This window comes from Scylla paramamosain, chromosome 2 (assembly GCF_035594125.1).
Source record: "Scylla paramamosain isolate STU-SP2022 chromosome 2, ASM3559412v1, whole genome shotgun sequence".
NCBI lineage: Eukaryota > Metazoa > Arthropoda > Malacostraca > Decapoda > Portunidae > Scylla > Scylla paramamosain.
The window spans coordinates 8,782,446-8,798,014 of NC_087152.1; the positions used below are offsets into that span (position 1 = coordinate 8,782,446).

General features: G+C 41.2%; 1 protein-coding gene across 1 annotated transcript in view; it reads left to right on the plus strand.

Moving 5' to 3' along the window:
• The first annotated feature begins 13,327 nt into the window (after positions 1-13,327).
• Positions 13,328-15,569, plus strand: part of LOC135109689 (uncharacterized) — a 185,008-nt gene continuing 182,766 nt past the window's right edge. The window contains exon 1 of the mRNA XM_064021254.1: positions 13,328-14,279. Within this exon, the coding sequence (XP_063877324.1) occupies positions 14,266-14,279 (14 nt within the window). The 5' untranslated portion in view covers positions 13,328-14,265. The remainder of the gene's footprint in view (positions 14,280-15,569) is intronic.

A 15,569-nucleotide genomic window follows, 5' to 3' on the forward strand; every position in this document is an offset into this window, starting at 1 on the left:
AAGGGTAAAAAAAAAAAAAACCGGCTCAATTTATGAAAATAATAATAATAATGATAATAATGTCGATGATAATGAATGAGTTACTGTTGAAATGGACCTAATAATGATGATGACAGTGATAACAGTAGTAGTAGTAGTAGTGGTAGTAGTAGTAGTAGTAGTAGTAGTAGTAGTAGTAGTAGTAGCAGTAGTAACAACAATAATAATAATAATAATAATAATAATAATAATAATAATAATAATAATAATAATAATGATAATAATAATAATAATAATAATAATAATAATAATAATAATAATAATAATAATAATAATAACATTCTCTCTCTATTTTTTTCTTCATTCTTAGATGTATCCTTTACCTTCTCCCTTCCTTTCACCTCCTCCCTTTCCTCATCACTCCAAACCCCTCCCACTTCTCCTCTTCCTCTTCCTCCTTTTCCTCCTCCTCCTCTTCCCTTTCTCTCCTCACGTCTTCTCCAGGACCCTTCTATTTATTTTTTTCCCTCTCACTCTCCACCTCTCCTCGACCTTTCCATTCCTTCACCTCCATTTCTTCCTTCTTCACTCCTCCACTTGACCTCTCAGACTGGCCGCCCTTACCTCCTCCCCTCCACAACCCCTCCCCCCCTCTCTCTCTACCTCTCCCTCCTCCTCTTCCTTTTTCTCACCACCTTCCTCTTTCTACGTAACTTGTATCCTTTCTCTCTCTCTCTCTCTCTCTCTCTCTCTCTCTCTCTCTCTCTCTCTCTCTCTCTCTCTCTCTCTCTCTCTCTTCCTCCTCCCCTTCCTCCTTTCTTTTCCTTCGTCCTTCTCTTGCTTGCTCCTTCTTCACTGCACTCATTTGCCGTCCCCAGACCCTCCTCCTTCTCCTCTTCCTCCTCCTCCTCCTCCTCCTCCTCCTCCTCCTCCTCCTCCTCCTCCTCCTCCTCCTCCTCCTTCTCCTCCTCCTCCTTCCTCCTCCTCCTCCTCCTTCTCCTCCTCCTCCACCCCCTCCAGTCTCCTCATTATCCGGCGTCTCTCAGAAATGGGTGGAAATATCTCATCCCTCCCACCACCTCATCACCAGAGTTTCTCAGAAAGTAAAAATATATATGTAAAAAATGGGAAACTGTAGATCTATAATCGTACTCACCCTTGGACGGGCTCGGTAAATCTTCTCTGGTAAATATCGTCGAGTTGAGAGAGGAAGTGAAGTGAAGGGAAGGGAAGGAAAGGAACCGTAGCCCCTTCTATACGTTAAATTTGAAATAGTAGTTAGATAGGTAACGGAGATTTGTATATTTTTTCTAAATTTTCTCTCTCTTTCTGGCCGAGGGCAACAAAACTGGTGAAGGAAAAAGGATTCACTAAATGTGCTGGTTCCTTGAGAATCAGAAGGTAGGTCTAAAATTAGCCAGATGTCTTTCAACCTCCCTCTCGAAGAATTTTAAGTCATAGGCAAAGGGAAATACAGAAGCTGGTTAGATATTTTTGGTTTAGAAAGGAAAGAATACTAGATTTTCGATATTACTTTTGGCTCTTCTCTTTGGAAACTGACACTTTCAGAGCGCTTTTTTTTCAGCCTTTTTTGTTGTTGACCAGCACTCCTCTAACATGAAAAATAAAGGATAATGAAAGTATGATGTAGGTTTATGAGAATTACGAGCAGTTTAATCTCTGTTTGGTGTGGTATGTGGATTCCAAGTCGGAATTTAGAATAGTTATGTACCCCAAGGTGAGAAGTGATAGAGAAAATAGGTATAAATCATTGAAGACCATCTGTTAGAAGTCAAACACGAAGAAATGAGAAAAGAAAACGAAAAAAAAGTAACTTTTTTGTAATGAAAACCCAACCAGAAATATTATATAGATATAAAAAAAAAGAATCCAAAAGGGAATATCTACATAAGGACGACGAAAAATAGAGAAAACTAACGGTAAAATAATGATAATGATAATAATAATAATAATAATAATAATAATAATAATAATAATAATAATAATAATAATAATAATACTTGCTGCATGTGATGAAAAATCGAGCAGGAATATTTTTTAAATAGGAATTTGGGATTTCATAACTGGATTATCTCGAAAAGGATGAATAAACATGAAAATAGAAAGCAATGAAAATAATGATGCTTGCGAATGATGTTGGGGAGAAAGTGATGAAGGGCTTCGTGGAGGAACAGAAAGCAGAAGGATGAGAAAAGGTGGAGAGAAATATGTGTGTGTGTGTGTGTGTGTGTGTGTATGTGTGTGTGTGTGTGTGTGTGTGTGTGTGTGTGTGTGTGTGTGTGTCAGGGGGAAGGGACGGAGGAGAGAAAAGGTACGGATTGGAGGGGGAGAAAATTTAAATTTCATCCGAGAGTAATTTCGTGAAATGAGTGCATGGTGTGATTCAAGGTGAGGGGGACGAAGAGAGGAGGAGGAAGAGGAGGAAGAGGAGGAGGAGGAGGAGGAGGAGGAGGAGGAGGAGGAGGGGGAGGAAATAGGGAAAGAGGAAGAGCATGACGGAAGGGAAGATTTGGAAGAGGAGACGATGTGGAGAGAAGAAGAAAAGGAGGAGAGGGAGGAGGAGAAAGGTGAATAGAGGAAGACGAGGACTAAGAAAAGAATGAAGAAAGGGGAGGAAATATCGGGATGAGAGGCGAAGTGAAAAATGGAGGAATAGAAGGAGGAGGACGAGGAGGACAAGCTAGAGGAAGAGAATGAGGAACAAAAGAAGAATAAAAAGGAAGAAAATAAAAAAAATATGTATAATTCTCTCTCTCTCTCTCTCTCTCTCTCTCTCTCTCTCTCTCTCTCTCTCTCTCTCTCTCTCTCTCTCTCTCTCTCTCTCTCCCAAGCCACTATACACTTTACATTTAATAACATTGAATTACCAACAAAGATGAACCAATGCAATATCTGGGCCGTGTGTGTGTGTGTGTGTGTGTGTGTGTGTGTGTATGTATGTGTGTGTGTGTGTGTGTGTATTTGTATTGGCCTACGTCTTTTACAGGCTGAGATAAACAAGAGCAGGAACAAGAGTGGAAGAGTGGAAAGGGGAAATGAGGGGAGAATGAACGAAAGAAATGAAAGCGAGAAGGAGGAGTAGGAGCAAGAGGAGGAGAAAGAGAAAGACATTGTTACATAGAAAAGGAGAAAAACGAGGAAAGGAAAGGAAGATCCTGAAGAGACACAATAAAAAAAAATAAGAGGACGAAAAGGAGATAAAAGGGGAAGAGATAGAGGGAGCGAGGCTGTGGGTGAATTGCGGGTGGGGGAAAGGAGGGGAAAGGGACTGGGCAGGCTGGATAAGGACCTCGGCGGGGGGGCCATTAGCAGGGCCTGCGATAATGGGGTGACAGCGGGGGTGTCTCTCAGGCTGCATGGTCCCCTAAGGCGTCTCCCTCCTGCAGGTGACTACAGCCAGAGGAGGAAGAAGAGGGAAGCGGCCAAAGAAGTATAGGGGATATAAAGAATTACGTGTTATTGGGAGGCAAGGAAAAAGCCACTTATCTGGGCGCTTACGTGGATGAATAGGGACGTACGTTATACAATTGTGTAGATAATAAGTTCTGGAGAAAGTGAAAGATGAATACGTGGAGAAAAAAAAAAAAGGGAAGAGAAAATGAAAAGAAGAATAAAGCTCAGTGGATAAATATTTAGAAGTACTGATGAAATATTTAGGTAGATCACTGGATTGTTAGATAGGTAGAGGGATAGATAGATAGGCAGATAAGAAAATGAATAGAGAGATAGATAGCTAGACAGATAGATAGATAGATAGATAAATAGATATACGTCTTGATTAAGTAATTGACTGATTGTTAGATAAACAGCTAGAGAAATGCAAAAAGTAGGTAGACAGATAGAAATAGATAGATAGATGGATAGAAAGATGCACTACTTAATTGATTGTTTGATTGATTGCTAGACAGGCAGACAGATAAATAGACAGATAAATAGATAAAATTAGATAAATCATTATTGAGGAATGGAAATGAAAAAAGACACTGGAGTTAGAGAGAGAGAGAGAGAGAGAGAGAGAGAGAGAGAGAGAGAGAGAGAGAGAGAGAGAGAGAGAGAGAGAGAGAGAGAGAGAGAGAGAATGACGAACAGACACACAAGTAAAATAAAACAGCGAGACGAGGAGAGGGGAGCAATAAGCGTATGGAAGGGCCGAGCGATACGAAATAAAAAGGAAGAATGAAAGAAAACAGTGAAAGAAAAACAGGGAAAGGTTGCGAAATGCGAGCGTATAAAAAAAAAGAGAGAAAAAAAGGAGAAAGAAAAATTGAATAAAAACGAGAAGGGAAGGATCGCATTTCCATAATTTTTCCATCATTATTTCCCATGTTTCTCTCTCTCTCTCTCTCTCTCTCTCTCTCTCTCTCTCTCTCTCTCTCTCTCTCTCTCTCTCTCTCTCTCTCTCTCTCTCTCTCTCTCTCTCTCTCTCTCTCTCTCTCTCTCTCAAAACTTCACATCATTCCCTAAACTTTCATTTTCCTTCGTCATCCCTAGACACAAAATATAACTTACCTTCCACCTCTTTCCTCCTCCTCCCCCTCCTCCTCCTCCTCCTCTTGCTGCTGCTCCTCCCACCCCTCAACTCTTCTTTAATCCCTTCTTTCCCTGCCCAATCTTCCCCAGTACTTCCCCCCATCATCACCACTACCAACTTTACAAGACCCTATCTCTTCCCAGTATCATTCTAACCTCATCCACATCCCCACCATCTTCTTTCATCTTCCTTCCTTCCCCTCCTCTTCTTGCAACCTCTCCATCGCCTCCCAGTGCTCCCCCCTCTCTTCCTATCTCCTGGTCCCCTTTATACCCTTCCAGCCTTCCTCTGGTCCGTGGCAAGGGGCGCAGTGGCAAGGTTGCAATAAGTCTCACTTTATCGTACAAAATTCAATATGTCGCGTGTGTAAATGTGGTATAAAGTGCGAGTTGGGGACGGTCATAGGTGGCCATATTGGGGAAAGAGTCCTTCTTCTTCTTCCTCTCCCTCCTCTGCTTCTGCTTCTGGTTTTCCTCTCTTCCTTCTTCTCTCTTTCTCTCTCTGTTGGTTTCGTTCGTTTCGTGGCTCTCTTACTTCTGGTTTTCTTGATTTTTTTTTTCCATTTTTCTCTTTCGTAATTTTTTTTTCTTTTCTTTCTATTTTTTTTGCCTTCATCTCATTGTATGTTTCCCTTTATTTTTTCTTGGTTTTGTCTTTCCCTTTTATTATGCCTTCTCTTTCTTTCTTTTTTTGTCTATTTTTCATTCTTGTTCTACGTTATCACTTCTTGTACTACTTCTATTGTTATATGCACTACTACTACTACTACTACTACTACTACTACTACTACTACTACTACTACTACTACTACTACTACTACTACTTCTACTACTACTACTACTGCTACTACTACCACCACTACTATTACCATGCTGACCTTCCTTCTTTTCTGTCTCTCCTTTCTGTATGGCTCATCTTCCTATTCACTCTTCCTCCTCCTCCTCCTCCTCCTCCTCCTCCTCCCCGACACCACCTTGCCTACATTTGTCGTTATTGGACATTGAGGTGGGGCGTTTTATATTGATCATGACTGCCTGAGCATTGCGAAGGGCGAAGGTGGCGGCGACGGAGGGGAGGAGAAGGAGGAGGAGGAACAGGAGGAGGAGATGATCGGTAGGAAGAAAGAGGAGAAGCGAAAAAAAAAAGATGATTAGTTAAGAGAAAGAAATAAGATGAGGGAGGCAGTGAAAAAATGAGGAACACCTTAAAAGGAGAGATTGTTTTCCTTCATTTATTTTTTCTTTTCTTTTCTTTTCTTTTTTCTTACATTTTACTGGTCGTTTTATTTTTCTTCATGTTGTGTTATGTTTGTCATGATTTATTTTTTTATGTTAGGATAGATTGAGAAACCTAATCTATCTTTACATATGTTGTTGTTTTTTTTTTCTATTATTATTACGTACTACTCTTATTTTGTAGTTGATTTTGCTGCTACTGTTGTTGTTGTTGTTGTTGTTGTTGTTGTTGTTGTTCTTGTTAATGGTGTTGTCAATGGTGCTGATGTGAGAAGAAAACTAGTGTAGGAATTAAGAACTTTATCTTTTTATACATGTTTTTTACTACAGTGACATTGAAACAGTGACTCTCAGACATTTCAGAAAGTGCCCCTTAACCAAAAAATCACTCCCTCAAAAAAAAGAAAAAAAGAAAAAAAAAATAGAAAATACACTCCTCACGTCACGCCTTCACTTCAACATTACTCGTTACAAAACTCATCATCATCCTAACTAATCGCCATACCATTCCCACACACATTAACACTGCATGAAATTTCAAACACCAAGACTTTCTGCATAGGTAGGGTACATATGTTCCTTGCCAAGACTATCCAGCATCAAAGAGGGAGGGACGTGGCCAGAGAGAGAGAGAGTTTTGTGCGTCTGTCGTTTTATTGAAGGGCTTACCCGTACTCTTGAGACAGATGATGGCTTTACTCCTTCAAGTTTGTTCCTCTGCCTGTCCTCGTAGCGGGAGTGACGATCAAAGGCTTGGTGTGTGTGTGTGTGTGTGTGTGTGTGTGTGTGTGTGTGTGTGTGTGTGTGTGTGTGTGTGTGTGTGTGTGTGTGTGTGTGTGTGTGTGTGTGTGTGTGTGTGTGTGTGTGTGTGTGTGTGAAATGAATCTATGCACACACGTCGTTTTAAGTAAATAAGATCTTCAAATGCACGATCAACTAACAGGGGAGAGAGAGAGAGAGAGAGAGAGAGAGAGAGAGAGAGAGAGAGAGAGAGAGAGAGAGAGAGAGAGAGAGAGAGAGAGAATCTAAGGGTGTAAGCAGCATCTCAATCGAAGTAATCGCTGTATTATAGCAAAGCGTATTGACTGAAAAGACACAGATTCATCAAACAATTACGTAAAAAAACTGGAACACAGGAACCATAACACATCTTGCACAGGAGTATTATGTTAAATCCAGGAATAATCCGGTTTGGGAACATGCAAAACCAGTGTTAAAAAAAAAAAAAACACGTAATATGAGCAAAGACGGTGAGTTACATGGCGGGGTTTACATGACAAGTCTCTTGGCAGGAAGGTTTTACTGAGAAAGTTCGCGAAGTGACGAACAGCAATCTTGGTTTAATCTTATCACTCTGAAGACTACGAGATCACTGAGCCATCTGCGAATGTTCTGGATTGATAAGAAAGCAATGATTCAAGTATAGCACGAACATAGATACACATATAGTAGTTATTTTTTGCTCTTTTTATGTCAGAAGGAGACCAAGGTACAAAAATTGGAAAAAAAAAAAATAAATAAATAAATTACGTCTAACAAAAAAAAAAAAAAAAAGTAGAACATAGATAAGATTTCTACTGGTGTGGCAAGAACTACATAAAGATAAAGAGTGACATTAGAGTGTAGCACCGGACGGGAACTTGAACTATTAACCCTGACACACACAAAGTTAGCGCACGTGAGTAAGCAATGACAGGGACTCAAGCGTGAAATGTAAAAAACGCGGACACGAAAGAGACGTAAACTAACTCTGACATGATACACGCCTCAGAAACAAGAAGTAACATGACAGGAGGAAGTGAGAAATGACAGCTGGAAAGAAAAAAAAAAGTGTAATATTGAATTGGGAATGTCAGTAATGAGAGAGAGAGAGAGAGAGAGAGAGAGAGAGAGAGAGAGAGAGAGAGAGAGAGAGAGAGAGAGAGAGAGAGTCCAAATACGGCTGACTGTGGGAAATTAATGTAGTGGGCTGGGGTGGGCAGATCCAGCGGGCCGGAGCCACTCACTAAACTGTCGTAAATCTTTCACTGGTGCTCTCCCTTCCCGGATATTTATCGTTCGTATTCCCAGTTCTGGAAGGCTTGGGAGATGCGAGAAGGAGGAGGAGGAGGGGGAAGAAGAAGAAGAAGAAGAGTGGAGTAAAGAACCGATGGATTGTTGAAAGGTTAGACAGATGTGAGGATAAAAAGAAGAAAAAAAGTAGATTGAAAAGAGATGGAAGTATAAAAAATAAAATCAAGGAAAATGAAAACACTATATTCGTAGAGAGACACAAGAGAATGGGTTAAGATAAGAAAGAAAAGCCAGTACTATAATTTCTTCTTCCCTGCCAATATGTAAACATTCAGACATGTCCAAACATATTCTCTATCTTAGCTGTCTTACACGTCTTCCAACTTCTTATTGTATATAGATAGATGGACTGGTAAATAAATAGATAGATAGATACAGATAGGTAGGTAGACACATAAATATACAGACAAACTGACATACAGGTAGATAGATAGATAGATAGTTAAATGTTAATCACAAAATAGCACTTATAACCCCGCAAATTTTACGTAAATAAATCGTACTCATCTTAAATAACTCACTGGGGAGATTTCCATCACTAAGTCTGAGAAGGATTTCCTTAAGAATAGCGCTTTTCGTGATTAATTGCTAACGACTTGTCCGGGATTTCAACTTACACGTCGTGGTTCTCGTGCAGTTCTGGTCAGGAAATGGCGAATGTTAATGAAAATAGCGTAATATCATGGTGACTTGAAATATATCCACTGGTTTATCTATATCTTTATGATGCATGCTGGCAATCGTGTTGTAGTTTTGCCCAGGAACGAAAATGATCCCGGCGAAACACTGCGATCCCGAGGCTGAATTACTGGCGGCTGGAATGGCCAGACCTGAATACCTAAAGCTACACATCTGCCGCTGATCCGATAAGGGTTCAAACGATACCCGGGGATTTCTGAAGCGTATTGAGTATCGCTTCGTGGGGATATGAACCACATCTGCTCAGGCGGCGACAGCGTGGTCAGGTAATCCCGCACATGACCACAGTGCTCCGTGTCTGTGTCTTTTAATTTACTAAAAGAAGGAGATTGTGTTTGTAGTCATCTTATTTTGCAGACAAGCAGTGAACTTTTTCTCCATATAAGGTCTGTCGTTAATAGATAAACACATAATTGCATATTGTGAGCTGTGAGATATGAATTATCATTTGAGTCAATAATTCGAGTTTTCATGTAATATAGTGTAGGAGAGACTCTGGGCAAAGGCAACAAAACTTAAAAAAAGAAAATATCTGATGGCGCCAATCCCTTATGAAATCAGTCTGAAAATCAAGTTCAAATACGATTCTTTTCCTTCAGTAAAGTTAAGATTTAATAAGACATTGAGACATCTGTATAATTGTTCTCTTAAAGATAACATAAATAAACTGATAAAACTGCTGAACGACTGAATTCAACTATAACCTTACAAATATCACAGTAATGAAGAGAAAGACAGTAGAACGTTGCATAATCTAATTGAAATAAATGGTTATACAACATAGACTATTTCACTACAATATGAAAGGAAGAGTTGCGTTCATCATACTCATCATCTGGGACACCTCGGAAAGTCGTGCCAGTGCTGCCGAACGGTTGGTGTGTCAAGGGAGAGTGAGCAGATTTTGAGTCATGTTTTCATAAATTGAACACCAACACGCTTTGTCCGTCATCGCATTTACCGCAAGAGATGTAACGCGTGCTGATGTTTTGTTATTTATTTATGTTTTCAGTGCGTGTGTCGAACTGAAACCGATTATGATGAACTGTGGCGATGAATAAAGGAAAACACGTCAGTCTTACTTTATCCCGAAGACCAACGAGAATTGTGTTCCCCGTGAGAACCTTTTTTTTTTTTTTTCATTTCGTTTCCCTTTATTTTTCTGTGAAGTTTTCTATTTATTCTGTGCAGCGCCTTGGAAATACGTGCAAAATCTCTTCTGTTTTCGGGTTATTGTTATGTTCTTAACTCTCTCTCTCTCTCTCTCTCTCTCTCTCTCTCTCTCTCTCTCTCTCTCTCTCTCTCTCTCTCTCTCTCATCTTTATCATCAATCTTGGCTCTCCATGTTGCATTTTCTTTTTCCAACGAGAACTTTCCGCACTTTACATTTTTCCTTCCCTCTTTTCTTCTCTCATAGAGGCTAAACTCATGCCTCTGTCGCTCCTCGCTGGAAGAAAAAACACTCATGAATATGGTAATGATTTCAGAGCTAGAGACTCAACCACCCTTCTACCTTCACCTCCCTCTCCCTCCATCCACCAACCACCAACCACCACCACCCAGGTCCACCGTCTCTCTGCAGCCCTCACACTCAACTGGAAGTCTTCTCCCATTCCACGATTCTGGTTCATCCAGTACCAATTTTTTTTTCCTTCCCACTACGAGCATCACTAATGGAACCAGCACTATCATATACCATAACCATCTTCGCTACTACTACTACAGCTACTGCTACTACTACTACTACTACTACTACTACTACTACTACTACTACTACTACTACTACTACTACTACTACTTCTACTACTACTACTACTACTACTTCCACATCTAGTACCAGAATATAAGAACACAGAAAAATAAGGGAAGCTGCAAGAAGCTGTGAGGCCTACACGTGGCAATCCCTGCATGAAACATACCTACCTATTTCCACCTACAAGTATCATCCTCATCCATGAATTTATTTACTACTACTACTACTACTACTACTACTGACATATACCTTAACATTATGACCTTCATCATCGTATATTTGGTGTATGCATGATAGGGGAGGGGCTGGCTGGGTTACTTGCATTCTAGACAAAGTGAGTAATATCTATTTTAGAAGCAAGTCAGCAGGGCGGTGGCAACAACCTCCTTACCTACCTTTTACTTCAGCAGGCGGCAGAGAAGAGGGCAGCAGACTCAGCCTTGTTAGTAATGTTCTCATTATGGAGGACCAAAGCAAGCCCTGGTTTGCGTTACAACTCTTACAAAATGGAGTTTACAAAATGTTAGGCTATTCAGATCCGCGCTGCTGGTGCTGGTGCTGCCGTGTACACAGGTGCTGGTGCTGCCGTGTACACAGGTGTTGGCGGGCCGTGCTGGGCGTTTTTTCGTGCTAACTGCGTTTATGGATATTATGTTCTCCTTTGTGCTGCATTCAATTGGCTTTTTCTTCAGTGTGTGTGTGTGTGTGTGTGTGTGTTCTCTCGTGCATGTCAGAACCATTACCCGGATATATTATTACACGTAGTTACCCAAAGTAAATAGATATCATATGGTACAAAAAGGTTTCAGGCCAAAAACCAGTACTCGTAGATAGACAAAAATACCTGAACGCTAGAGAGAACTGCCTCTATTGATGTGTATTATATTCTTTTTTTTTTTGCCCTTAATCAATTATCTATCTCCTATCTCTGTTGCCTTCTAAAGTGGGTGGTGCAAATTTGATTACTGTAACTTTGACAGCGTGGAAACTTCCTTATTCCAGGCAATGGCTCATCACTAATTCCATGCGGTTTCTTGGGAGCTCGTGTCCGTATTATTTAATAAAGAACTGAGCTCCGTGTTACAAAAGTGGAGAGAAATTTTGATAGGTAGTAATGAGAAAAGTAGTCAGTAGAGAGAGAGAGAGAGAGAGAGAGAGAGAGAGAGAGAGAGAGAGAGAGAGAGAGAGAGAGAGAGAGAGAGAGAGTTCTATCACACGGGGGCCATTCGTCCACCGTGCCTGTGTGTGTGTGTGTGTGTGTGTGTGTGTGCGTGGGTGCGTGGGTGCGTGCACGCGCGCCTCTGTCACAGCTGTCTTGTACACTCTCCCTCACCCTCGCCCTCACCCTTTCCCTCCCTCACGCATCACCCATCACCCTCCCCCATCGTTTGTCACCCTCACCTGTACTGCCACATATTTCCGCAGCTCCTTCATCTGGAAATATGAATCACACTGCCACCACCACCACCACCACCACCACCACCTCCACCACCACCACTACCACCACCGCCTAAATGTTACGTTCTAAATTGAAACATTTCGGAATATGTGACGCAAGGAATTCCTACACTTTTTTTGCTTTTCGCCCCAGAGAAATGTATTCCGCTAAAAACTAGAAAAGATAAAAAAAATGCTAAGTCAGAAATTAAATGTTTTACTCCCTGCCGGAAAAAAAGATAGAGATAAAAAAATACTCGTAGAATGCTTAATTCGAGTCGTTCCGGGAAGCGGGAAAATAATTCTATACATCTAATGATTTCAGTATAACGTAGACTGTGTGTGTGTGTGTGTGTGTGTGTGTGTGTGTGAGTGTGTGTCTAAGTGTGTGTCTAAGTGTGTGTGTGTGTGTGTGTGTGTGTGTGTGTGTGTGTGTGTGTGTGTGTGTGTGTGTGTGTGTGCGAGGGAGATAAATATGCATATCCGTTTCATCATTTATCTATTTACGTATAGTTGTGTTCTCCATCGGTGAAGGAACATCATTCAACACAGACTCGAAGGCCAATGAGACGGAGATGAACACTAAGACCACGTGCAGATATAGTGCATTCCCTCAACTATGTATATCAACTTCCTTCCTCAGACAGCAGTAGCAGAGGCATATATATGTGTGTGTGTGTATATATATACATATATATATGTATATATATATATATATATATATATATATATATATATATATATATATATATATATATATATATATATATATATATATATATATATATATATATAACCTTGTGCCGGGAGAGGAAAAAGAGAGAACAGGGAGGAGGAGGTGGGGGGGGAGAGGAAGAAGATCAGACCAGCAGCTCGTATGTTCTGTCTTGTTACTCGATTACCTCTGGGCCTCACACGGTACAGGAGGTGGCGAGGCTACAGGCTGTTTCTATTATCTTTCCAATTTCCATTCACTTACATTCGACATTTGTAGAAAGAAATAAAACGGCGCTGGAATTCATTGTATTTCGTGCATGGATAAGCTGATTCCGGCCAGGAACTGAACATTTCCTTTTTTCCTTGGTGAACCTTAAGCCGCTTGGGGAGGGAGGGAGGGAGGGAGAGAGGGAGTCGCTGCTGCATCACCGTCCTGCCTCGCATGGGACTGGACACTGAAAACCGAGTATCATATTTTTTTCTCAAATAGTCAAGAGTATTTCTGATATACGTAAAAAAAAAAAAAATTACATGTAGTGAAGCACAAAATGTTGCTGGAGTATTGTTGTGATGATCCTTCTATATGTGGCAAGTCACGGGAAGGAAGGTGATCAGGACTGTAGGAGTGTTTGTCAGGTTTTCTTTACGTTACCGTTAAGAGAGAGAGAGAGAGAGAGAGAGAGAGAGAGAGAGAGAGAGAGAGAGAAAGAGAGAGAGGGGGGGGGAATTAAAAAAAATAAATAAACTACTCATCATTCCAAAGCACATGACGCTCCGAGCAGCTCCAGTACAGTCTCACCTGCAGCTTGGGAATGTCCCCCTCCCATTACGTCATTCCCTTCCCTCCTTAATGGCGTCATGCTTTACATCACTCGTTAAGCGGCGCACTCAGGGCACACCACCCATCCGACCTTCGTTGTCAGTCTCGATATCTTCCGTCTTATCAGAAGCTGTGCCGCATTATCTCATTGCACCTGCTGCCAAGACACGTTCTGAGGCGGCGGTGACGAGGGGCGCCTCTTTATGTGATGTACGCTATGAAAGAAGGGAAACAAAGGATGAAGTGCATGACTGAAGGGAGAGAGGAAGCAAGAGAAGGAGAGCGGTGGAAAAACGAGGCCTGTCCGAACCAAACAATGCCACCTTGTTGGGCAGCGCGGCGGAGGTGCCACGTAGGGAAATATTGGCTTAATTACGAAGGTTAATTTGCTCTGCGCAGACGTTGCACATCACGCTTTATAGCTTCCCACAAACACACAAGGTGATGCTTGAATGTGTGAGTAAAATGACAAGCAAAGACAGGCTACATGTGTGAAGCACAGCGCAGGGGATGCATCAAGATTCATATTTGGAGAATTTGGAGCGAGTTGGCAGAATTCGGTGTGTGGGGGAGGGAGAGGGGAGATAAGGAGTGTGGGGAGGGTAGTTGATGTTGTTCTGTGAAGCGCGAGTGACTGAATGACGAGTGAGGCGTCTAATATCGCCATAATACAGGTGTTCCGGCGTGTGTAACGTGACAGAGAGGGCCCGAGGTGTGCTACCACACCCCGGCTCCCTACCAGGGGCTCCTCCCTTCCCTTCTCACCCGTTTTCCCCAGAAATTGTAGGGTATACTTGCCAAAGTGATCTTTGCTTCTCCGAACGGAAATATGTGATATTGGAATGTTGGTGTTTTCCGTGTGGTGTATTCTGTGTGTTCGTGTGACCGACACTGAAGCGTTCGTGAAGTGTGTTAGGCAGAGTGGAGTGGTGGAGGAAGGCCGTGATAAGCCAGATTGTCTCGGCACGGCCCGAGGCAGCCGTGCCCAGCCACCTGCGCCATGCACCTCACACAGTAAGTGTCATCCATCCCCGTTCCTTGTGTCATCCCGCCCTTGGTGACTTGCACCAGCTGGAAAGCATTACTGGGTCTTGATGAATTGATGATTTCATAAAATGAACGAGTCGTACGTATGTATTGAGTTTACTTTTAATTTTTTTAATATTTTTTTTTTTTTTTTGCTTTTATATGCGAGAAAACTGTTCGTCCTTTTTTCTGTTATATGAATTTATACTTCCTTGTAATTAGTATTCATGTTTTTAATGTTTCCCTTCATCTGCATGGGCTAATTAATGCTGGAGCCATGTCGTCATCTCATGTTTTCATGTTTGAAAAATGTATTTTATTTTGTCTTCCTTGGTAGAGTTTTTTTTTTTTTTTTTTTTTACCGAGTATAAACTAATATATCTCATGAAATTAGTTTTACTCTTGTTTCCGTAATGATGCGTCCATCCCGCGTAACGAGGTGCGTCCTACAGCCCCGCGCCCATGTCTGTGTTCCGGGGAAGCCAGGCGTTATTGTGGCGTTCTGTACCGAGATGTGCTGTCATTAACATTACTTTTCGGACTTGTTTGGATCATTGATTGCTTGTGCAGTCATTCTCCTGGTGTGTGTGTGTGTGTGTGTGTGTGTGTGTGTGTGTGTGTGTGTGTGTGTGTAAATATAGATGTATATAGATATACAGATGTATACACATCTTTAATTCATTTTTCTTTCAAAGAGAAATAATAATTGCAGAATGGTGGACCTAAAAAAGAAAATATTTCCAAAGAATTTTGTTTGTATTTTGTTGGTCATCGGTGCATTGTCAGAAAGGCTGTGCCTTGCAAGAGAAAATTTAGTTAATATTTTCCCACTTTTCACTATCATTGATAGTATCTGGTTAGGCAAATTACGTGCTTTGATAGGAAAATTAATTATATGTTCTTTAAGAGTAAATATTTTTCCAGAGTGTTTGATCACGCTCTTTGATTAATGTATTATTGTCATTATTTCCATATGCAATGATTACACACACATCCATTATTTTGTTCTTTTGTGATGGAATAGAACAAATGTAAGTCACACAATACAAATCCTGACCACACCTTGGCTCTCACAGGAGGAAGGCTTTGCTCAGTGCCTGAAGTGGAGCACAGAGAGAAGGTGTGTGTGTGTGTGTGTGTGTGTGTGTGTGTGTGTGTGTGTGTGTGTGTGTGTGTGTGTGTGTGTGTGTATACTAAGAGTTTAAGTTTGCAGGATTGAATAAGTTTTTATTTTGCCCTTTTTCGTTAGCTAATCCGTTTTATACGGAGGTTAATGTT